The sequence below is a fragment of the Schistocerca nitens genome, chromosome 9 (assembly GCF_023898315.1).
Source record: "Schistocerca nitens isolate TAMUIC-IGC-003100 chromosome 9, iqSchNite1.1, whole genome shotgun sequence".
NCBI lineage: Eukaryota > Metazoa > Arthropoda > Insecta > Orthoptera > Acrididae > Schistocerca > Schistocerca nitens.
Window position 1 is genome coordinate 20511028 of NC_064622.1, and position 26288 is coordinate 20537315.

Here is a 26288-nt window from a genome sequence, read left to right on the forward strand (position 1 = left end):
TCTACCAAAGCAGAACGTGACATCCGGGCACAAGATGTGACAGCCCGGTGGAAGGAAGTCAATCGAAGGCACCCCTCACACACACACACACACACACACACACACACAGAGCTGCAGCAACATGCCCTCACACCACCGAGCACAGCATCGGGCTAATGAGGCCCGAACTCTGTAGGTATAAATACTGCCAGCATGCAGCTGAACCATATTTCCGTCGGCACCAACTGATGATGGTGGAACAGTTATTCACAGAAATATCATGGACCTTTGACGATTGGCTTCAGCTGTACAGCCGTGAACCTCAGAAGCAGCATATGCTCCGGGAAAGCCTCAGATCACATATATCTTTATAGTTATACTGCAAACGAAGATCTGGCGAAACTTGGCTTGGTTTATTTTTGTATGAGATCCAGAGCTCCTCGGACAATGGGGCCCAGATTGATATTGTGTCCTTTATCTCAGAAGGCAATTGATAGATATTTGCACTGTCACTTAGTGAACAAAACAGACATTTACTCTGTAGTGAACCAGACTGGTGACCAATTTCAGCACTTCCTTGCATGTAGAACTCAATGTGTCACTCTTAATAGGACAAGATCATCGAGCATAGAGTTAACTTTCAGTATACCCGGAGGGAGTGTTGTAGGATTGTTACTGTTTACAGTATATATAAATGATGTGGATAAAGTTAAGAAGCTCCACCAGGCCATTTAGGGATGCTGTTGTCTCTAGGAAGGCTGCAATGCCAGAAGGCCGTGGCAAAATGCAGGAAGATCTGCTGAGAGTCAGTGTCACTGCTGGAAACAACAATCAGCCATCAGTGGGTTTGTAACCTCTGTTGGGCACGTGGATACCCCAGCATTGTACATCGATGATTTTTGCATCTGGTGCAGCTCCCACTCGGTGACATCTGTCGAGCACCGGCTCCAGGGTGCCACCTGGCGGGCCTCTGCAATGGCCGTCTCCCACGGCTTCCAGTTTTCTCCCTCCAAAACTCGAATTACGCATTTTTGTCATCGACCCACAGTCCGACCCAATCCAGAATTTTATTTGGGCGACCAGCTCCTCGATGTTGTATCACCGTCCAGTTTCTTGGGTAATATTTTTGATAAAAAGCTGACGTTACTGCTCCATATTCACCGCCTGAAGACTACACGCATGCTGAAGCTTGATGCTCTCCACCTCCTGGCCCACACTTCTTGGGGTGCAGACTGTACCAACCTTCTCCATCTTTACTGTGCTCTGGTTTTGTCCAGACTAGATTATGGTAGTCAGCTTCATGGATCAGTGGCTCCTTCCACTCTGAAATTACTTTACCTTGTTCACCATTGCGGGGTGTGTCTGGTTACTGGTGCCTTTCGCACTAGTACCGTTGACAGTCTCATTGCAGAAGCGGGGATTCCCCCTCTACAAATACGATGGAGCCAACTCTTGGTTTCTTTTGCAATCACAATTCGCCAATTACCTGAGCATCCCATGTAATATGTCTTCTTTGCCAACAAGGGAAGTCTCTCTCATGATAGTGCCCGTGGGTGGGATTGCCTGTGGGAATGCGTCTCACTCCCCTCTGTCGGGATCTCTGTCTTCACTCACTGGAATGCGCCCCGTGTTCCCCCCCCCCCTGCCCCCCTCCCCTTCTATAGTGATGGTTCTAAGATGATAGGTAAGGCAGGACACACTTTCATATCTTCTACACCATTTATTGCCGGGATCGTGGTAGTGTGTTCTCAGCAGAGCTCCTAGCTATTCACAGGGCCCTCCATTTTGTTTCTCAGGCCTCCTTCCACAGTGTTTTAATTTGTACTGACTCAATGAGCAGCCAGCAGGCTATCAACCCAAACTATTCTCATCACCCTTTGGTCTCTGCTATCCGTGACCTTCTCTCTGCCTTTGGCCGTGCCACCTGCTTAGTTGTCTCTCTCTAGGCCCCAAGTCATGTGAGCGTTCTGAAGAATGAACTGGCTGACCATTTGAATAGAGAAGCAAATACTTCCCCCCATTCCCTTTCATGATTCCAGCTGTAGGTATGCGGTTCTACGTCAGATCTCTCTTTGCCCAATAGGAGAATGTCATCTGGTGCGCTACTTCTCACAGTAATAAACTCTGTACAATTGAGGAGGCTACTGCAGTTTAGCGCTCTTCCTTCTGCTCCTCTCGTAAGGAGTCCACTGTTTTATACCATCTACGTATTGGTAATATCGGGCTCACCCGATGTTTCCTCCTGCATAACGAACCACCCCCACTGTGTTATTGTGGAGCCAGATTGACAGTATCCCATATACTGATGGAATGTTCCCTTCTTTTTGCCCTTCGTGCTAAGCATAGTCTTCCAGATTCCTTAATTTTAATATTAGCAGACAGCTCACGGATGGTTGAACGTGTCCTCAGTTTCTTGCGTGAAAGTGGTTTTTATTTTCAGATGTAAGGTTTTGCTTCATCCCTGGAGCAGGGCTGTGAGGTTTTGTTTGGGATCTCTCTTCATGTTTTGTCGGTCTGGGACCCATGACCACTCCCCCATGGAAAGACCACTATTTCACCCCTCTGTTTTTCCAGTTCTTAGGTTTAGTCTACCCTTTTATGCCTTCTACTGTGTGTATTTTAACTTTCTCGTTTTATAGTTTGACGCCTCTGCCTAGATCTGTCCACTTTTAGTGGACTCTCGCTCTTCCGTGAGTAACTTTGGAATTGCGGGACTGATCATCTTCCCATTTAGTCCCATACACCCCCCTCAATTAATCTGAGAAGAGTTTAATTGACATGAAGCCAGACTGTTCAGCTGCCAGAGACTGTGTGTGTGTGTGTGTGTGTGTGTGTGTGTGTGTGTGTGTGTGTGTGTGTTTTCATCTCCAATGAAGGCCTCATTGGCTGAAAGATCACTTTCTGACAGTCTTTTTGTTGTGCCCCTCCACGGCTTAGCATCTCCACTATACGGTGTGTAGCAACTATCCTTTTCATAATATTGTTAATTCCATCCTGGATTTTCCATTGTTGGTTTCCTCTCCCAAATACCTCTCGTGAAATGACCTTGATGAGAATATCAGACAAATCAGAGCTGACATGTAGTGTTACTCTCAGTTGTCCTTGCCATGAACCACGTGCAAGTGGATCAAGCAAGGGGTAAAATTGATATTGGTACAAGAAGTGTCCTTCGCCACACTCCATGAGGTGGTGTGTGTTGCATAGATGTAGGTATGAGTGTTCCATCTACCCTCTGTCACAGAAATCTGGTGTCAGTGAGAATACAGTAGTGTGTTGGAAATTGGATGTACTGTATTTTATGAAGTAGTTATGACAGTCGTAAATGCATATATTGCAGAAATCCCAGAATTACACTTGTGTGGTGAGGTCTATTTGCTGGAAACATGTTAGATAGTGTGTCTAAAAAGTGTCTATGCCGAAATTTGAGTGCATTTATGACCTAAAACATACATTCATTGTGTGGCTAAGAAATCTTCATATTTTCCTTAGAAGTGTTAAGTTAATGATTTGTTATGGACATAACATTACAGTAATACTTGTTCCATAGCTCATGGAAACGACTTTTCACAATGATGTGAAACATGTCAGTTTAGCATAAGGTTTCTTCACAAGATATAAAATTATTACTTTTTTTTCTTTACAGTTAATGCTTCATATCTAAAAATTCATCTATTGATTAGGAGGAGTTGTCATTCAGAAATTATTTTAATTTGTTTTTAAATGCTGGTTGACTATTTGGTAAATGAACAAGGGCTTTAGTGGAAGTTAATTCTCCACTTTGTGTGCCAAAGTCAGATTTAAACTAGAATAGTGAAGATCATCCTTTCTACTAGTGTTGTAAATATACACTTTGCTGTTATTTTTGAACTGGGATGGGTTATTAATAACAAATTTCATAGGTGAATATTGTGAAGGTACTGCGAATATCCCTAGTTCCTTCAATAAACGTCTGCAAGGTGATCTTGGCTAGGCTCTGGCTATTATTATGATTGCATGCTTTTGTGCAATGAATGCTTTTTCTCTTAATGATGAATTACCTCAAAATGTGATGCAGTTTGAATGAAAGTGGGCATAGTATGCTAATTTACTTACGTGTTTATCACCAAAATTTGTAATAACCCTAATATCATAAGAAGCTGAACTCAAACGTTTCAGCAGATCATCAGCGTGTTTCCAATTTCTCACCAGTGCACACACCCAGAAATTTTGAATATTCTACCTTATCAACAGATTTCTGATCAAAGTCTATATTTATCAATATTGTTGTGCCATTTACTGCACAGAACTGTATATGTTGTGTTTTCTCAAAATTTAGTGAGAGTCCATTTGCAGAGAACCACTTAATAATTTTCTGGAAGGCATAGTTTACTATTTCCTCAGCTAATTATTGTTTGTTGCATGCAATTACCACACATGTATCATTAGCAAAAAGTAATCACACCCAGCAAACAAGAATTAACTGAGGAAATTGTAAATAATATCTTTCAGAAAATTATTTAGTCATTCTCTGCAAATGGACTCTCAGTAAATGACATTAGACTTGTATAAAATCTTTTGATAATCTTTTCTGGCTTTCTTAATGCAATGGTTTTTTCTTACTACAGGATGGAACAGTACCTGAGATGATCAGATGGCAGTTAGCACACCTGGTGAAGTCCCTGGCATGTAATAATACTACTGTAAAGTCTGCAGAGAGTGTAGTAGAGGTGGTGGATTTAGAAGCAGACACCAGTAAGGTATGAATTGCCCAACTTTTATTCCAAAATGTGTGAAAAATAATTTTTGTCCCAGAAAATTAAGATTTGTATAGTGGAAATAGGTTTAATATTTATATAGTGGAAATAATTTCAAAGTGTTCACAAAAACAACACAGATTTCAAAATGCTCACGAAATACAACAGTTCAGTACACCTGTGTTAATGAAATCAGTTGTAGTCACCTTTCTACACCAGCATTCATATTCTGCCTCATTTGCAATAGCACCTCACGGTATGTACGGTTACTGGGCACAGGGAATTCAGGGAAGTGAAGCCACAGATGAAGCAGTTGAAAATGTCTACATACACCATATTGTATCTCAGTGTGCCATCCACATACAAGTTATCTGCTTACTGTCGAGTCACAGGATCACATAAAGTGAGCAAAAAACTGTCTGAGGTTGAGGAATAAGGAGCTGCCTTTAGTTAAGCCAGTTACGTGTCTGTGGAATTCCCCCTTTTCAGCCTGTGAGAGTAGTTACGCTGTAATGTCCTCTGGACAGGACACATCCAGGTAGTGCACTGGTTGTGTCTCAAGCAGAGTATGGCATCTGTGGTGTCCATATGTTGTACAACATATCTGAACTAAGGTAAAGTTGTTTTTGAGCTGAAGGTTTATTTGGACATTGCTGTGTGTTACCAGGTGTGGTCCTGTTGGAATTGGTATGACCTTCATCTAGTCTTTGAAATTACTTACCCATTCACTAGAACTACAGTTACAATGTGGACTCTGAACCACGGTGCAGCTTGATATTTTTCACATTTATGCAAATCATTGTCAGAGTAGGAAAAAAAAGTCAGAATAAACCCTGTGACAGTTTGGGAACTGAACTGCAGACATTCGGTTTGGTATTTTGACAGTTATCCACTTGACCACCGAACCACACTATGATATATATTGCTATACCTGGGCAGCAACTAGTCAGTCTGTCATTCACCACTGTGTTCCAGGTGACAATGACACAAGTGTAAGTAGGAGATGTACTGTGTTTTCAGGGTGGCAATGCATCCGTTGTTTATGTTTATGAGTAACCAGCCACATTACATCAGCTTTCATGTTATTTCTTCCATTTGTATAATTTTGTCAAATGTACCTTCTTAAAATGTAGACATCTCACAGTGTTAGTTTCTATATGCAACAGAGTTAACTTGCATGCCACAGTGGAGTGTAGGGTGAGTGAATGAGCTTTCAGTGAAGGTTTATGTTATCAGTTTTAAAGATTTCAATTGTTTAAGGAGCAAAGGTAACAACTGACCATATACTAGTGGCTCCAAGTCATCGAAAGGCACATTAGCGAGACTAAGAACTTTGCTATCCTCTCCTTTGACCTCCCGTCCACTAATAACTGTGCTGCTGAGCACCTTAAAAACCAGAGTTATCACGATCGGTCACAATGTTGTGTTGCGTTGATGTAGGTCTTGCACAGTTTTTAGTGAAGGCATTCAGTCGTGAGGGATGTTGGCAGTTGACCACCCACTCACATTCATGGGCAGTCTAATTGCTGCAAGAACCTCACATTCACTTCTAATTTTTTGCTCGTGCCCTATCACTTGTGGACGCACCTGTTAAGTGACTCTTCAGAGAACATTTATTTATTCAAGTCAGAAGCAAATGCAACACACGATAATTACGATTAAAGGAAAAAAAGAGAGAAAAAATTATTAAGCTACACTACTATTGCTCAAAATCTTGCAACATCAGTTGCGCTCGGAGTCTTGAGCAGAAGAGCAGCATACGGGACATAGTTGACAGACCAGTGGGTGTTCTGTGGTGTGTTGTCCTCCTTTGTCACAGTTGGTTGTATCCACAAGGAAGTGCCGTTTCTGGAGGTTACTTCTGGCTCTTCCAACTCCAGACCAAAGGCGGGTGAGTGGCTCCCGTAGAAGATAATTAACAAAATTGTTGAGTATGCCATATAAAAACAATGTTTATAATGCTTACATCACCTCTGGACACAAAATTATGAACTGTGCTCAGCAAACATCATTTGATCAAAAGTATCCAGGAAACCACTAGTGGAAATTATTATGGGGTGTGCCCACCCTTCATCTTTCTGGCAGCTTGAACTCTGCTGGAGACCTTTCAGTGAGGTGTCTGAATGTCTGTGGAGGAGTGGCAGCCTGTTCTTCCTCAAGAACCGAACCCAGAGAAGACAATGGCGTTGGATACTAGGATGTAGTGCAAAGTCAGCATTCTAAGTCATCAGGTGTTTGGTTTGTGAGACTCTGGGCAGGCTGGTCCATTTCAGGAATGTTACTGTCCACAAACCATTGCCTCACAAATATTGATTTATGAAAGGATGTATTGTAATCCTGATACAGTCGGTGATCGTGTTCAAACTGTTCCTCTATTGTACATTAAAATGTGTTCATATCCTTCCACATTATAACAACAAAAAGTACCCCCATACCAAAAGGCCACCCCCTCCCCCCCCACCCCCACCCCCTGTGCCCCCGTACTTCTCTGTTGGCACTACACATGATAGCAGGTAATGTTTTCCAGGCATTTACCAAACCCAAACATTAAATATCAGAAGTAATGTTGAAGTGAAGATTATTCTACTTCGAGAACTTTCACTAAATTGCTGAGAATGGGGTAACAAAATAGATGTTTCTTACATATTTTAAAGTATATTAGGATATTCACATAATCGAGATTTGCACTGTATTGTTGTGGATCTAAACAGATTTAATATAGTATTTTTTGTTCTTGTTAAAGGTGAAAAGCAACCTAAGAGTCATAGCATTTTATGTGAAGTTGTCCAGGTCACCAAGTGGCATATCATGCAATGAACAGTTATACTGTCTAATTTCCATTTCAGTTTATTTGGTATTAATTTGAATAATGACACTTTCGAAATGATTAATTGTTGAAGTTTGATTGTGTTCCACTCTTCTCAGATAACTTCTTGTCTGCCACATTACTCTCTGTTGGCCTTACATAGTTGGAGACTAGTGGAAAAGGCATTTGGCATTGGTGCAATTGGAGACATGCTGCAAAATGTTTCACTCTGTGATTATAAGGAGCACTGCATCAGACTGGAGATGTTGCGTGCATTTTTATGGAAAAATGCCATTGCACTTGACAGCAGTTACCTTGATATTGTGTGAGTATCCAACTACAGTCCATTCCACTTCACTTCCTAATAAGGCTCTAAAATTCTAAACTAGTGTCAGAGGTACATCTCTCATAAGAAATGCTGATCTTTTCCCATTGAGGCTGCGTGCCTCTTAAATATGTATTGTGAATTGTCTGTTGTTTCAGTTAAATCGGATACCATTTTCTTTGTGAAACATGAAATCTTAGTGAATACAGGTAGTTGTATTAAGTTTTATAACCGGGTCTTTTTTCCCAACCCAAAAATTATAAAAACTTATGATTGGTGTGATATTTAGTGATCATATTCCATTAATTATGCCACCCAGAAAAAAAGCAACAAGAAATGTCTTGTGATGGTGCCTAATGGTTAGTCCTGCTGAGTTGCTCTTCTATACAGTATCCCATCAAGCAAACCAGTTGCTTTTTTACCTGCGATTGTGCGTACTTTAGGTATACATGACTCTGTTTAAAAGACTAGCTTGATGTAGTCATAGGGTGAGCTGTGCACATCTGCTTTCATGTCTCACAGCTAATTCGCTGAAAATAATAACCAGTAGTTGTGGTCCTGCAGTTAAATAGTCTATGCATTCGCTAGAATTGTGAATTAATAAAATACGCAGAAATATAAAAAAAAAGATATAAATAAATAATTTAACAAAAGAGGGTTCTGTTCTAACATCTGTAATTGATGTAGACGATGGAAAATTTTATTGAGAAATGTTTATTCAAGAAAGGATATCCCAAATAAATGGAAAATGCCTGTGCAATAATTAAATATAATATAGACAGAAACTCTCTTCTAAACTGCAGTTAAGTTACATTGAGAACATTACGAGAATGGTAGCAAAATCCACAAACTAGATAGTTAAAAAAGATATGTGAAAACTAAGTCCATTTCATAATCACAGTACATGAAATATTCATCAGTTCAAAATAGTTCAGAGTTCAAGATGATGATTCACAAATTGAGACACATGATACAAATAATAGTAATGGATAATCCAGGATGGAATGTAACAATAGTATGAAAAGGAAAGTTGCCACTCACCATATAGCGGAGGTGCTGAGTCGCAGATAGGCACAAAAAAAAGACTGTCACATATAAAGCTTTCGGCCAGTGAGGCCTTTGTCAAAAATAGCCCCTCCCCCATCCCCTCCCCCCCCCCCCCACACACACACACCACTGAGTGTGGGGTTCAGTTGCCGGAGACTGCAGAGAGTGTGTGTGTGTGTGTGTGTGTGTGTGTGTGTGTGTGTGTGTGTGTGTGTGTGTGTGTGTGATGATGAAGGCTTTTGACATAGTCTTTTTGTTGTGCCTATCTGCAACTCACCTTTCTGCTGTATGGTGAGTGGCAACTTTCCTTTTCAGAATAAATAATAGTAACTCATACTCTGTCTATCCTCAGTTCTGTGATACAGGCAGAAAGAATTAAAGTTGTACTCTGGACCACATTTAGACCTTTTGAAATATAAAGTCCCATCAGAATCAAACTACTCCATGATCGAATACCACTTGTTGCCACCTGCCTCCTTCCAGAACTAATGTAAGATTTTCCAGAATCGTTCCCTTGAGCTCTTCACTTGAAAAAGTTCCAGTCTTCACTTTACCTCTACTGTCTGCTTTCCCATCAGCTGATGAAGGCAATTCCCACCAAAAATACAGCATAACTAAGCTTTACAGATTTGTTTTGACTCAACATGATCACTTCCCAGACAAAATTAATATTTTAAATCAATATTTAAATAAAGAATAATTACAAATATTTGGTCACATTCAGATCATTCACAACAGTTACAAAAAAAGGATTGTTTATAACTAGTAAGCCAGTATTCATGTGCAATTGCATCCACGTTACATGACAACAAATTGTTGTTAAACATTGTTTAAACAATTATTTATGCTTTCTTGACAGAATCATCTTTAGTGCTCTTTTCAAGTGTAGCACCCACTAACACGCGTGATTGACCACTTGTAAAATAGCACAGTTTTGTAATAGCACTTGCAATCAACATTTAAGTAAAGTTACTAGCCAAATAGTAACCTGTTCATTACATAAAAACACAAGTATAACAATATGTGACTTATTCATACTGTATTCGTTTGCAGTGTAATTGTGGAGAATATGACATTCTGACAAACATTTTCCTAGTAAAAAAGATATAAAACATTTCATAAATTAATAAATAAAATAAATAAACATGAATTGCTTTCTAGGATGATAGCTATCATACTAGATATAGTTTCTAGAAATTGCATGAGACATTTCAAAGTTGTTTATTCAGAGATTCCTTGTGAAAATGTTTATTTGTTTTGAATATTAACATTTGTAATTTTAAAGATATTGAAATATTGGTGAGTCATTGGATGTGCCTCATTTTCTGAGATTGCAGATGTATTCATATTTGGTTTAATATTCTTTTGTAAACTATTATAGACTCCCAAAGAGCTAAAAGAAGCCATCTTTCAGCTTGTCTGACACCCCGCAATTTTTGGAGCATTGTCTCCTGCATAAAGGCCATACGAACAACAGCCATCCAAATTCCCAGTTTTGGGATTTACACATTTCTGGTGACACTGCTCGTCCTTGCACCTGGCTCACCTGCAGTGGCCGCTGTGTCCCGCCCGGACGAGACACATTCTCTGCCCTGGGGCCAGCCAGCTTTCAGCCACACAAGCAAATTCACCTCCCCTTATACCAGTTGTAAGCGACTGATTAACTTGCCTACATATGCGTAATGTTAAAATATGTAAAGTGTATGTTTGTGCAGTTGGCATGAGTGCTAAGTTATTGGTATAGAACCATCTTCGATTATGAACGTTTTTGTGAAGTGCTTTTACACTGCATATTTTATCTTCACTTTTTATTTCTTATTAAATAGTGTTGATATGGACATGCTGTCTCACAGGTATTGGTAATTAAAAAAAAAACTGCTGTACTTTTGAGGCAAGGAAATTGCTGCTTCCATTAGACTTGTATATATAGTAAGCTGACAACAATATGGACAAAATATTGAAATGAAAACAAAAAGATAAGGGAAGTTGTTAAATGTCACCTTGAAACCTTGGACAAGAGAAATATATAATATTATAGGTGGGGTAGAATACACAGGACAAAATAATTTCCAGGAAATTCTTTTCCTTTGTGCATAATTACTGCCAATTACTTGTTTGGGCATGGCATATTCGAATAAATACAGAGTGATGCAGAAGATTTCAGTAAATCTGGCCATAATTTTGTCAGCTCAGAATAAGCATGGCATAGCTCAAGATCTTTGCATATATTTAGTTTGATGCTAATGACCCACTCTTTTGTATTATAAGCTAAATTAACTTGTATACTTTCGAGAAATTTTTTTTATGCTTAACATGCCTCTTGGTTTTTGCTTTCTGTTAGCTTACTGACATTTTGTTTTCAACTATAGGTATTATGACGCTTTAGCTTGTAAAGGAACATTCAGCTGGTTCCTAGATGCCCTGATACATTCAGTGCCAAGCTCAAATAGTCTGCTTACCAGCAGTCTTTCTATTAGTGAAAAGGTTCGTATACTCCATTATTGAAGTGAACAGTATTTTTTAGAATTGATACTTTATGCCATAAATAAATTCTGCCTCCTTATTTTTTTTAATAATTGTTGTATCTTGTAGAGTAATATTTTGCATTGTTTTATATTTATTTATTTTCGTTTTAACCTCACAAAGCCAGTTTTAGAGTTACACCAACTACTTCATTTTGTAAGTGAGCACAGTAAATGCAGATGGTTTGCTGACAGATACACTGTATATACAGCATGTATAAACTTTTAAGTCACAGTACAATGTAGAATAATAGTTCCTGATTTAATATTTGCAGTGAAATAAAAGTAAATAATTCATTAGTTATAGCCAGACTTAATTACTAACATAATTATCTTAATTTCAGATATATTTTGTTCTATTCAAGGATGAATATATACCATAAATTTTGCACAGTAATTAAGGCTAAGTGCACTTGATTGTACTTTTTATTGTTTCATGTATGCTTCAGTAACACTGATCAGAAGTATTATGAAAAGGATAGATTGCTACTCACCAGAAAGTTGACATGTTGAGTTACAGACAGGTACAGCGGAAAGACCGTAACACAATTAAGCTTTCGACTAAAGCCTTCTTCACAAACAAACAAACAAAACAAAACAAAACAAAACAAAACAAAAATCTCTGTTTCTGCATGGAGTGGCCAGAGGTAGCAATCGTGTATGCATGGAGTAATGCTGCTTGTGTGTGTGTGTGTGTGTGTCCAGTCCTTTTCCTTCACCCTTCTTCCTTCTCTTTTAACCCTTCTGTCTGAAGGAGGAGCCACTGTCTCCGAAAGCTTGTCAGTCACAACAGTCTTTTATGTGTGTGTTATGCCACTGCTTTGTGAGTAGATTTTTTATCTATTAAATTGAATAATTTTGTCAGGATAATTAGTGATCCAAAAGTGTGTGTGGGTAATTAGTGAAACAAAAATTGATGATGATTGGTGATCTTGGTACCAGAAAGCTTTAGTGAAGGTATATGTAACAGAAGGGCTGTAACAGATTTAGAGGAACATTAACATTTACACAGTTGTAGTAGCAATCTGCTGATTTGGAGAAGGCACCTACCACCATGAGAAACAGCAGCAAGTTAATGACTAGCCTAAATTACTATTAACATACTTGTTGTCAGCCAAGGGCAACCATCGTAGTGGTAGATACAGGTTCCTGATAAAAGTCAAATCCTGTACCTAATTGAACAAACATAAATCAGATCAGTTGCTACTGCTCAATGAATATCTTACTAAATTCCTGTAATGAATTTAGTAGCAAAAGAATTTCCTAAGAAGTTGGATTTGCAGAGATCTGAAAAACTGTCATCTGTCTAATTACATTTGTGTGATACTGTTGCCCTTTATGGTTAATTCAAAATATCTGGTTACAGCACTTCTGAAATGCAGTAATATTTGATTTGATTTTATGTTTGTGGTGAGATATTTCATGGCCATTGCAAAACCAGATTCATGGTGTGGGTTCCTGTAGTCATGTCCTAGTTCATGAACCACGGGCAATGTATGTGTGGCCAAGTAAGTGGTCCTGACAGTCAGGATACCAGTTACTTTGGAATAAGGCTGGGCATCTCAGACATCTTCTGAGTCGTGGTCACCTTTGTGCTCGGTCACCTTTGTGCTCATACGGCAAAGACTACCAAATCCACCAGTTAGTCCCTCAACTGTTGGGGGTAAAACCCAATGGGACTCGGGGCAAGTAAGGCTAGCAACTTGCTTCGCTGGTACTTTAAATATGATGCTGGCAACAATCAGAGCAAAATGCCCCGGACCTTTGGAGGTGACTGAGTCCCACCTCTAACTGACAAACCAGGGACTCCTAAGATACGACTTGGCAAACAAATGGGAATGAGATGGGGAGCTATTAATATCAATGGGGGCTACTCTGGGAAGAAGGTAGAGCTGGCAGAGGCTGCAAGTAAGATGCGTCTGGACGTTTTAGCTGTTAGTGACATTCGGGTAAGGGGTGAGAAAGAAGAGGAAGTTCCCAAGGTCTACCTGTCAGGAGTCAAAGCAGGAATAGCACAATGGGGTGTAGGGCTTTACATCAGGAAAGAAATGGAACCCAACGTAGTTGCAATAAGGTATGTAAACGAACAACTGATGTGGATAGATTTGACAGTGTCTAGCAAGAAAATTAGGATTGTGTCAGTATATTCGCATTGTGAAGGGACAGATCAAGATAAGATGGGTAGATTTTATGACACACTCAGTGATATAGTTATTAGAGTAAAGGACAAGGACAGTGTTCAGCTCATGGGTGATTTTAATGCCAGGATTGGAAATCGAACAGAAGGGTATGAAAAGGTTGTGGGTAAATTTGGAGAGGATATATAGGCCAACAGGAACGGGAAACAACTCTTGGATTTCTGTGCCAGTATGTGCTTGGTAATCACAAACTCCTTTTTTAAACATAAGAACATTCACCGGTGTACTTGGGAAGGCAGGGGAACCAGATCTGTCATTGACTATGTAATAACAGATCAGGAATTCAGGAAGGCTGTGAGGGACACACGTGTATTCGGGGGATTCTTTGCTGACACTGATCATTATTTAATCTGCAGTGAAATTGGGATTGGGACGCTGAAAGTGCAGGAGGTCAGGTCCATATGTAGGAGGATAAGAGTGGAAAAACTTCAGGATAAGGAAACCAGGCACAAGTACATAGCAGCAATCTCAGAAAGGTACCAGTTAGTTGAATGTAGTCAGTTACAGTCATTGGAAAAGGAATGGACAAGGTACAGGGACACAGTACTAGAAGTGGCTAAAGAATGTCTTGGAACAGTTGTGTGTAAAAGTAGGACGAAGCAAACAGCTTGGTGGAATGACACAGTCAAGGCAGCCTGTAAAAGGAAAAAGAAGGCGTATCAAGAATGGCTACATACTAGAACTCAGGTAGACAGAGAAAGTTACGTTGAAGAAAGAAACAAAGCCAAATAAATAATGGCAGCATCCAAGAAGAAATCTTGGAAACAGGTTGGAGACTATGGGTCAAGCTGCTGGAAAACCATTCTGGAGTGTAATTAGCAGTCTTTGAAAGGGAGGTAAGAAGGAAATGACAAGTATTTTGGACAGGTCAGGAAAACTGCTAGTGAATCCTGTTGATGCCTTGGGCAGATGGAGGGAATATTTTGAAGAGTTGCTCAATGTAGGTGAAAATACGATCAGTAATGTTTCAGATTTCGAGGTAGAATGGGATAGGAATGATGATGGAAGTAGGATCACATTTGAGGAAGTGGAGAAGATGGTCAATAGATTGCAGTGCAATAAAGCAGCTGGGGTGGATGAAATTAAGTCAGAACTCATCAAATACAGTGGAATGTCAGGTCTTAAATGGCTACACAGGATAATTGAAATGGCGTGGGAGCCAAGACAGGTTCTATCAGACTGGACAAAAGCAGTAATCACACCAATCTTTGAACATGGAAACAGAAAAGATTGTAACAACTACAGAGGTATCTCTTTAATCAGCATTGTGGGTAAAATCTTCTCAGGTATTGTTGAAAGCAAAGTGCGAGTATTAGTTGAGGACAAATTGGATGAAAATCAGTGTGGGTTGAGGCCTCTTAGAGGTTGTCAGGACCAGATCTTTAGCTTACGGCAAATAATGGAAAAGTGTTATGAGTGGAACAGGGAATTGTGTCTATGCTTTATAGATCTAGAAAAGACATATGACTGGGCTCCAAGGAGGAAGTTATTATCTGTTCTATGAGATTATGGAATAGGAGGCAAACTTTTGCAAGCAATTAAAGGTCTTTACATAGATAGTCAGGTGGCAGTTAGAGTTGACGGTAAATTGAGTTCATGGTTCAGAGTAGTTTCAGGGGTAAGACAAGGCTGCAACCTGTCTCCACTGTTGTTCATATTATTTATGGATCATGTGTTGAAAACAATAGACTGGCTGGGTGAGATTAAGATATGTGAACATAAAATAAGCAGTCTCGCATATGCGGATGACTTAGTTGTGATGGCAGATTCGATTGAAAGTTTGCAAAGTGATATCTCAGAGCTAGATCAGAAATGTAAGGACTATGGTATGAAGATGATCATCTCTTAAGTGGATTGTGTGCCAACTAGGAGGAACAAAGTTAGAACAGGTGGACGGTTTCAAGTACTTAGGATGCATATTCTCACAGGATGGCAACATAGTGAAAGAACTGGAAGCGAGGTGTAGCAAAGCTAATGCAGTGAGCGCTCAGCTACGATCTACTCTCTTCTGCAAGAAGGAAGTCAGTACCAAGACTAAGTTATCTGTGCACCGTTCAATCTTTCGACCAACTTTGTTGTATGGGAGCGAAAGCTGGGTGGATTCAGGTTACCTTATCAACAAGGCCAAGGTTACGGATATGAAAGACCGATCGAGGTGGCGTAGTGGTTAGACACTGGACTCGCATTCGGGAGGACGATGGTTCAATCCCGCGTCCGGCCATCCTGATTTAGGTTTTCCGTGATTTCCCTAAATCGCTCCAGGCAAATGCTGGGATGGTTCCTTTCAAAGGGCACGGCCGACTTCCTTCCCCGTCCTTCTCCAATCCGATGAGACCGATGACCTCGCTGTCTGGTCTCCTTCCCCAAAAACAACCAACCAACCAACGGATATGAAAGTAGCTAGGATGATTGCAGGTACTAGTAGATGGGAACAATGGCAGGAGGGTGTCCACAATGAGGAAATTAAAGAAAAACTGGGAATGAACTCTATAGATGGAGCAGTCAGGGCGAACAGGCTTAGATGGTGGGGTCATGTTACACGCATGTGAGAAGCAAGGTTACCCAAGAGACTCATGGGTTCAGCAGTAGAGGGTAGGAGTCGGGGCAGACAAAGGAGAAGGTACCAGGATTCGGTTAAGAATGATTTTGAAGTAATAGGTTTAACATCAGAAGAGGCACCAATGTTAGCACTGAATAGGGGATCATGGAGGAGTTTTATAAGGGGGACTATGCTCCAGACTGAACGCTGAAAGGCATAATCAGTCTTAAATGGTGATGGTGATGGTGATGATGATGGTGATGATGATGATGATGATGATGATGATGCAAAACCAGATCTTTAGTGGCTAGAAAACCCTACATATTTTTGCTTGCTTTAATATTTGTGCTTCAGTATTTCTTTATTTTTCAAATAAATTTTGCCGTAATTTTGTGTACAAAAGTTAAGGGAAACGTATAAAAAGAAAAGAAGAAAAAAAAAGCCTCCATGTGACTATAAATTGATCAATATTAAGTTTAACTCTAACTGTAGAACATGGAAGAGAGTAAATCAGACTTGATAATATTTATTGGTTTTTTCATTCCAGATTGATACCGCAAGAAAGTTTCTGAGGATTGCCGAGCCTCATAGAAATTATACAAACAAACTGAATGGATGTCTTTCTCTTTGTGAGTCTTTTGAAGACATAGTGCAGTTTCACGAACAATTGGAACAGGAACTCAGTCGCGGAAAATCTGCTGTGCAGATCAGAATCACTGCAATTGCCAGCCAACTTTGGTTTGCAATGGGCCAATTTCAGATGTCAGTATTTACTCAACTCGGTCTTGTCGATCCTGTTAGGAAGAGGACGATGAAGTTGTCCTACGCCAAGGAAGAGGTATTATGTGTGGTAGTATTTTTGAATACATTTGTCTCATTTTTTGTCTGTTCATTTAAAATAAAAAAAATTGGAAGGAGGAAAGTTGTCATCATTGGCACGATGAGAGTAGGCGGGTAGGCACGGGGCGGGCAGGGATGGGCAAACAGCTGACGTGCAAGCAGTCTTGCAGCTGGGATGCAGCACACGCAGCCATAGTCAGTTTGCTGAGCTCGGATGGCTGGTGGTGGCCAAGCAGGTTGCGCATGTGCAGAAAGTGTGCAGTCAAACTTTCTCGTGGCTTGCCTACACCAACTGCATTTGCCCACAGCCGAGCTGGAGAGTGTTGGTGGATGCCCGTGCCCGATGGGTCGGCATTGGAACAGCCTGGTCTGGAGCTGAGCATTAGGACAGAGGAGAGCAGGTATGCTGAGGAGTTAGTACCTGAGTTGTCATTTTTTATGTAGTTGTTTTTCTTTTGTGGGATTGATACACGGTATACTTTTATGCATTGAGTCAGGATGACAACTCTAGTTTCATGTGTAATACCTTGGAAAGTGACCTGATCATCTTTGTCAAGTGCTGTGAGTGATGATATTATGTGTACTTGCCACCTGGGCTCAGACACTGTGAACAAAAATGATTAGGTTGTCAGAATGTTGGAGAGTCTCTTAACATTGTTTCAGGCACAACTTCCTTCAAATTAAATGTGCAGACATTTTATCTTCACTCATGTCGTAATAGTGCTGTTATGAACAGTTTATTAGTAACTTAATGGGGGGAAATGCTCCAATATTCAGTAAATAATATTTGCCTAATGTTAGAGGAGTTAAATAAAGGAAGAATACTTACAATTCATAACAGTTAATTTATTGTATATATGAAACCTATAACTGCAAATATATTTTCTTTCGTTTTTTTATGAGTTTCTTCTTCGAAAATAATTCTAGTAATATGGACTGATCTATGTCTATTTTCACAAATCTGTATCATAGACTATTAAACATTTGACATGATATTAACATACACACAAAATTCAAGCTTTCGCAACAAACTGTTGCCTCATCAGGAAAGAGGGAAGGAGAGGGAAAGACGAAAGGATGTGGGTTTTAAGGGAGACGGTAAGGAGTCATTCCAATCCCGGGAGCGGAAAGACTTACCTTAGGGGGAAAAAAGGACGGGTATACACTCGCACACACACACACACACACACATCCATCCACACATGTCTGTATATGTGTGGATGGATATGTGTGTGTGTGCGAATGTATACCCGTCCTTTTTTCCCCCTAAGGTAAGTCTTTCCGCTCCCGGGATTGGAATGACTCCTTACCCTCTCCCTTAAAACCCACATCCTTTCGTCTTTCCCTCTCCTTCCCTCTTTCCTGATGAGGCAACAGTTTGTTGCGAAAGCTTGAATTTTGTGTGTATATTTGTGTTTGTTTGTGTGTCTGTCGACCTGCCAGCACTTTCATTTGGTAAGTCACATCATCTTTGTTTTTAGATATATTTTTCCTACGTGGAATGTTTCCCTCTGTTATAACCATATCATTAATTTGAACCCAACAATTACGTTTGTTATTGTCGCTGTTGCATTTCGAAATCTTTCCTGTCGTCTTATTTTCTCTTTCTGTTTTTACCAGTAGTCTCACTTTGTATTCACCTTCCCCTTTTTACCGTAATACAATTTTATCCCGCCTATATATATTCAATAATACGTAACCCACTTCCAAACCATAACCAAAAAAAATTTTATTTTCCGCTTTCAACACTACCGCTTCTATAAAATCCACCGTTTCTAGTTCAATAACAGCTGCTTTCACGTATTAAACAACCATTTTGACTAGTTCTAATAACTTTCACTTTACTTCCACTTCCGTTTTTCGCACATCACTGATCATTTTTAGCCGCTCCCCACAGGTTTTAACGTCATTATTACAATTGTTAGTCCCATTTTCGTAATCTTTCACCACAACACCACTCCTTTAATACATTTACACGTTTTTTCGAAATTTTCCCGAATTTCTCCGTCCTTTAACGTGTTTTAGCGGCAACACAACCACCTAACCTTCATGCACATCGCTGTCTACCAACCCAAGTTCACCACAGGATCAACTTAACCAACACTTTTTCGCCTTTTTTCATACCAGATCTCCAGTTACTTTCTAGTTCACCCTTATCTCTCCCCATATATTTTTATCTTTCATTTTCATTTCAACCTCATGTTAGGTGTGTCTGTATATGTGTGGATGGATATGTGTGTGTGTGTGCGAGTGTATACCCGTTCTTTTTTCCCCCTAAGGTAAGTCTTTCCGCTCCCGGGATTGGAATGACTCCTTACCCTCTCCCTTAAAACCCACATCCTTTTGTCTTTCCCTCTCCTTCCCTCTTTCCTGATGAGGCAACAGTTTGTTGCGAAAGCTTGAATTTTGTGTGTATGTTTGTGTTTGTGGAATCCTTAGCCAATCCGTTACCCCCAGAAACCATCCTTGTAACCATTGATGCCACTTCCTTATACACAAATATCCCGCACGTCCAGGGCCTCGCTGCGATGGAGCACTTCCTTTCACGCCGATCACCTGCCACCCTACCTAAAACCTCTTTCCTCATTACCTTAGCCAGCTTCATCCTGACCCACAACTTCTTCACTTTTGAAGGCCAGACATACCAACAATTAAAGGGAACAGCCATGGGTACCAGGATGGCCCCTTCGTACGCCAACCTATTCATGGGTCGCTTAGAGGAAGCCTTCTTGGTTACCCAGGCCTGCCAACCCAAAGTTTGGTACAGATTTATTGATGACATCTTCATGATCTGGACTCACAGTGAAGAACTCCAGAATTTCCTCTCCAACCTCAACTCCTTTGGTTCCATCAGATTCACCTGGGCCTACTCCAAATCCCATGCCACTTTCCTTGATGTTGACCTCCACCTGTCCAATGGCCAGCTTCACACGTCCGTCCACATCAAACCCACCAACAAGCAACAGTACCTCCATTACGACAGCTGCCACCCATTCCACATCAAACGGTCCCTTCCCTACAGCCTAGGTCTTCGTGGCAAACGAATCTGCTCCAGTCCGGAATCCCTGAAGCATTACACCAACAACCCGACAACAGCTTTCGCATCCCGCAACTACCCTCCCGACCTGGTAGAGAAACAAATAACCAGAGCCACTTCCTCATCCTCTCAAACCCAGAACCTCCCACAGAAGAACCACAAAAGTGCCCCACTTGTGACAGGATATTTTCCGGGACTGGATCAGATTCTGAATGTGGCCCTCCAGCAGGGATACGACTTCCTCAAATCCTGCCCTGAAATGAGATCCATCCTTCATGAAATCCTCCCCACTCCACCAAGAGTGTCTTTCCGCCGTCCACCTAACCTTCGTAACCTCTTAGTTCATCCCTATGAAATCCCCAAACCACCATCCCTACCCTCCGGCTCCTACCCTTGTAACCGCCCCCGGTGTAAAACGTGTCCCATGCACCCTCCCACCACCACCTACTCCAGTCCTGTAACCCGGAAGGTGTACACGATCAAAGGCACAGCCACGTGTGAAAGCACCCACGTGATCTACCAACTGACCTGCCTGCACTGTGATGCATTCTATGTGGGAATGACCAGCAACAAACTGTCCATTCGCATGAATGGACACAAGCAGACAGTGTTTGTTGGTAATGAGGATCACCCTGTGGCTAAACATGCCTTGGTGCACGGCCAGCACATCTTGGCACAGTGTTACACCGTCCGGGTTATCTGGATACTTCCCACTAACACCAACCTATCCGAACTCCGGAGATGGGAACTTGCTCTTCAATATATCCTCTCTTCCCGTTATCCACCAGGCCTCAATCTCCGCTAATTTCAAGTTGCCGCCACTCACACCTCACCCGTCATTCAACAACATCTTTGCCTCTTCACTTCTGCCTCGACTGACATCTCTGCCCAAACTCTTTGTCTTTAAATGTGTCTGCTTGTGTCTGTATATGTGTGGATGGATATGTGTGTGTGTGCGAGTGTAACCCGTCCTTTTTTCCCCCTAAGGTAAGTCTTTCCGCTCCCGGGATTGGAATGACTCCTTACCCTCTCCCTTAAAACCCACATCCTTTCGTCTTTCCCTCTCCTTCCCTCTTTCCTGATGAGGCAACAGTTTGTTGCGAAAGCTTGAATTTTGTGTGTATGTTTGTGTTTGTTTGTGTGTCTGTCGACCTGCCAGGACTTTCATTTGGTAAGTCACATCATCTTTGTTTTCAGATATATTATTCCTACGTGGAATGTTTCCCTCTAATATATATATATAGATGATGTGACTTACCAAATGAAAGTGCTGGCAGGTCGACAGACACACAAACAAACACAAACATACACACAAAATTCAAGCTTTCGCAACAAACTGTTGCCTCATCAGGAAAGAGGGAAGGAGAGGGAAAGACGAAAGGATGTGGGTATTAAGGGAGAGGGTAAGGAGTCATTCCAATCCCGGGAGCGGAAAGACTTACCTTAGGGGGAAAAAAGGATGGGTATACACTCGCACACACACACATATCCATCCACACATATACAGACACAAGCAGACATATTTAAAGTTTGGGCAGAGATGTCAGTCAAGGCGGAAGTGAAGAGGCAAAGATGATGTTGAATGACAGGTGAGGTATGAGTGGCGGCAACTTGAAATTAGCGAAGATTGAGGCCTGGTGGGTGACGGGAAGAGAGGATATATTGAAGAGCAAGTTCCCATCTCCGGTGTTCGGATAGGTTGGTGTTGGTGGGAAGTATCCAGATAACCCGGACGGTGTAACACTGTGCCAAGATGTGCTGGCCGTGCACCAAGGCACGTTTAGCCACAGGGTGATCCTCATTACCAACAAACACTGTCTGCCTGTGTCCATTCATGCGAATGGACAGTTTGTTGCTGGTCATTCCCACATAGAATGCATCACAGTGTAGGCAGGTCAGTTGGTAGATCACGTGGGTGCTTTCACACGTGGCTCTGCCTTTGATCGTGTACACCCTCCGGGTTACAGGACTGGAGTAGGTGGTGGTGGGAGGGTGCATGGGACAGGTTTTACACCGGGGGCGGTTACAAGGGTAGGAGCCAGAGGGTAGGGAAGGTGGTTTGGGGATTTCATAGGGATGAACTAAGAGGTTACGAAGGTTAGGTGGACGGCGGAAAGACACTCGTGGTGGAGTGGGGAGGATTTCATGAAGGATGGATCTTATTTCTCATGAAATGATCAACACCTTCAACCCATTACATGCAGTCTCCCATCCTTCATCAAAGACACCAACAACTTCCTCGAACGCCTGGAATCCTTACCCAATCCGTTACCCCCGGAAACCATCCTTGTAACCATTGATGCCACTTCCTTATACACAAATATCCCGCACGTCCAGGGCCTCGCTGCGATGGAGCACTTCCTTTCACGCCGATCACCTGCCACCCTACCTAAAACCTCTTTCCTCATTACCTTAGCCAGCTTCATCCTGACCCACAGCTTCTTCACTTTTGAAGGCCAGACATACCAACAATTAAAGGGAACAGCCATGGGTACCAGGATGGCCCCCTCATATGCCAACCTATTCATGGGTCGCTTAGAGGAAGCCTTCTTGGTTACCCAGGCCTGCCAACCCAAAGTTTGGTACAGATTTATTGATGACATCTTCATGATCTGGACTCACAGTGAAGAAGAACTCCAGAATTTCCTCTCCAACCTCAACTCCTTTGGTTCCATCAGATTCACCTGGTCATACTCCAAATCCCTTGCCACTTTCCTTGATGTTGACCTCCACCTGTCCAATGGCCAGCTTCACACGTCCGTCCACATCAAACCCACCAACAAGCAACAGTACCTCCATTACGACAGCTGCCACCCATTCCACATCAAACGGTCCCTTCCCTACAGCCTAGGTCTTCGTGGCAAACGAATCTGCTCCAGTCCTGACAACAGCTTTCGCATCCCGCAACTATCCTCCCGACCTGGTACAGAAGCAAATAAGCAGAGCCACTTCCTCATCCTCTCAAACCCAGAACCTTCCACAGAAGAACCACAAAAGTGCCCCACTTGTGACAGGATATTTTCTGGGACTGGATCAGATTCTGAATGTGGCCCTCCAGCAGGGATACGACTTCCTCAAATCCTGCCCTGAAATGAGATCCATCCTTCATGAAATCCTCCCCACTCCACCAAGAGTGTCTTTCCGCCGTCCACCTAACCTTCGTAACCTCTTAGTTCATCCCTATGAAATCCCCAAACCACCTTCCCTACCCTCCGGCTCCTACCCTTGTAACCGCCCCCGGTGTAAAACGTGTCCCATGCACCCTCCCACCACCACCTACTCCAGTCCTGTAACCCGGAAGGTGTACACGATCAAAGGCAGAACCACGTGTGAAAGCACCCACGTGATCTACCAACTGACCTGCCTACACTGTGATGCATTCTATGTGGGAATGACCAGCAACAAACTGTCCATTCGCATGAATGGACACAGGCAGACAGTGTTTGTTGGTAATGAGGATCACCCTGTGGCTAAACAATCCTTGGTGCACGGCCAGCACATCTTGGCGCAGTGTTACACCGTCCGGGTTATCTGGATACTTCCCACTAACACCAACCTATCCGAACTCCGGAGATGGGAACTTGCTCTTCAATATATCCTCTCTTCCCGTTATCCACCAGGCCTCAATCTCCGCTAATTTCAAGTTGCCGCCACTCATACCTCACCTGTCATTCAACAACATCTTTGCCTCTGCACTTCTGCCTCGACTAACATCTCTGCCCAAACTCTTTGTCTTTAAATATGTCCGCTTGTGTCTGTATATGTGTGGTTGGATATGTGTGTGTGTGCGAGTGTATACCCGTCCTTTTTTCCCCCTAGGGTAAGTCTTTCCGCTCCCGGGATTGGAATGACTCCTTACCCTCTCCCTTAAAACCCACATCCTTTCGTCTTTCCCTCTCCTTCCCTCTTTCCTGATGAGGCAACAGTTTGTTGCGAAAGCTTGAATTTTGTGTGTATGTTTGTGTGTCTATCGACGTGCCAGCGCTTTCGTTTGGTAAGTCACATCATCTTTGTCTCGTCCCATTAGGTAGTTGAGCAATGGTTTTTACTATCATCTTTTGCAGATCAAGAATATTTTAGTCAGGACACAGCTTGTATTTCATTGAACACACATTTAAAAGTGTCATCTTAGTTCTGTGTTAGTAAATACTACTGTATGATATCTAGGGAGATGAAGATGAAGCCTATTAGTTCACATGTGAAAACAAACATTGTTTATGTGAATTTATAAGGGCTCTGATTGTCCAGAAACTGAGTGATGCATTTTTGTTGTTTCTGATTTTGATTGCACAAAAGTTGTCATCCACATTGTCCATTTGTAATATTCTTATGAAAGAGAAATGTTTTTACTCTTATTTGAACATTGTAAAATCTTTGTCTGCAGTTGGAGTTGGTCGAACGTCTTCTCAAAGCGTTTGAGATAACAGCAAGACTACAGAGCCGAAACTGGGAAGTTATTCCAGATGCTGAGGTGCCATCCTTCATTCGTACCTTAAGACTTCTTAAGGCAATGTTGAACGAAAAATGCACGAAACTTGAACAACAAATATCCACGAGGCCACAGAATGCTAAGCCTTTCGCACTTCTCAGGAAGGTATGATTAAAATGTACTGCATGGGTTGAGACTTTTTTAAAAAAAGTATGGAGATGTAGTATGTTGTATTGATACTCCTATCAAACATAAATGGGTAACGTGTAAGGAATTCTGCATACCCCCTATAGTTCGCAAAACAATAAAAGTATAATGCAAGAAAGTGAAGTGTATGTCTGATGAAGAGAGTAATGCTCTGCAGTGCCATTGTTCTTAGGTAGACTGTTCACAGAGTTTTACAGGCAACATATGACTGGCGCGCGCGCGCACACACACACACACACACACACACACACACACACACACACACAGAGAGAGAGAGAGAGAGAGAGAGAGAGAGAGAGAGAGAGACAGAGAGATAAAAATCTAACAATGAATGTGGAGTAAGGAACTCGACACACCAGTAGTAACATTGTACCAATGCAAAAGACTTGTTAATAGATGGGGCACTGATTCTAAATTCTCACACCCGCAGTAGAATTGTGCCTGCAAAAATTACAAAACAAAAAGAAACTACATTTTAATTGCAAAATCTTGTAGCAGTAGATGGTGAGAGGCTTTTTCAGCGGTTTTGTCATCATGTCTGGCACCTTTTAGTCTAAAGGTAAATTTCCCACAATGATTGGGCTGACTCCGTTTCATCTCTTATAAAGTGGTATCTTGTAACTATATGTTTGGTTTGGCTCTGAAAGCCACTAGCTTTCGACAGGTCAGTTGCTCATTCTTGTCACACGGTAGTTTGGTTGGGTATTTATTATTGGGTTTGGAGGTAGTTCACTGTGTCTTAGCCTTTGAAGCCGCAGAGCCTTCTAACGTGCTGAGGCCAGGGCCATATGTTGTGCATCAGTTGTGGATATGGCTACTGTTAATTATTTCCTTCTATGCCAGGACATCACTGCTTCTTGATATTTAAAAGATATTCAGTTGTTAACTTTATATCCTTAGAATCTCCAGCCCAATCTGCATCACAGTAACCAATTATGTGGCAGTTCTCTGCTTTAGAAAGCAGTAGCTTCATACTCTTGGTACCTTTTGGGTATCCATAGATTCTTCTGACTGCCACAGGGTATCCCTGGATTATTACAAAAGTAGCTGGCAGTTCATATCAGTCCGCAGCTTGTGATGACTGGGTGTTGTGTGATGTCCTTAGGTTAGTTAGGTTTAAGTAGTTCTAAGTTCTAGGGGACTGATGACCATAGATGTTAAGTCCCATAGTGCTCAGAGCCATTTGAAGTTCATATCGAGTAAATGAGGTCGACCTTGTTGCTAAATGAACCAAGATAAAGCTTCCTATTGCTTCATGATAGGGTATGTTCTTCATAACTTCTTGCTTGTATTCTGTTTTTGGACGCATATCGAGAGTGAACACCAGGTTATCGTCCACTGGCGTAGATCCGGGTACTTTTTTTTTTATTGAATCTGTTGAGAATTTGCTGTACATAGTGCCTGCTCCATCCACAGACAATGTTCTCTGTGCCTCCTAATAATTTGGGTATGTAAACAGTTAGTAGCTTCATTGAGCTTGAAGATTTCTGGTAGATTGTTTTTGAGGAGATCATTCTCTCCTTGTTTGCTACTGAAAATTAGCATGTTGTCCACATAAAGAGCAACCATTTAAATGTCAGAACCTTGATTTTTGCAATAGTCATTGTCATCTTTTTGAAGTTTACA

At 41.6% G+C, this 26288-nt stretch overlaps 1 protein-coding gene across 1 annotated transcript in view; it reads left to right on the forward strand.

Annotated features, from left to right (window-relative positions):
• Positions 1 to 26288, forward strand: part of LOC126203236 (midasin-like) — a 236520-nt gene that overhangs the window by 33105 nt on the left and 177127 nt on the right. Inside the window, exons 5-9 of the mRNA XM_049937482.1 lie at positions 4584 to 4715; positions 7638 to 7843; positions 11260 to 11374; positions 16697 to 16987; positions 24411 to 24620. Of these exons, the coding sequence (XP_049793439.1) occupies positions 4584 to 4715; positions 7638 to 7843; positions 11260 to 11374; positions 16697 to 16987; positions 24411 to 24620 (954 nt within the window). The remainder of the gene's footprint in view (positions 1 to 4583; positions 4716 to 7637; positions 7844 to 11259; positions 11375 to 16696; positions 16988 to 24410; positions 24621 to 26288) is intronic.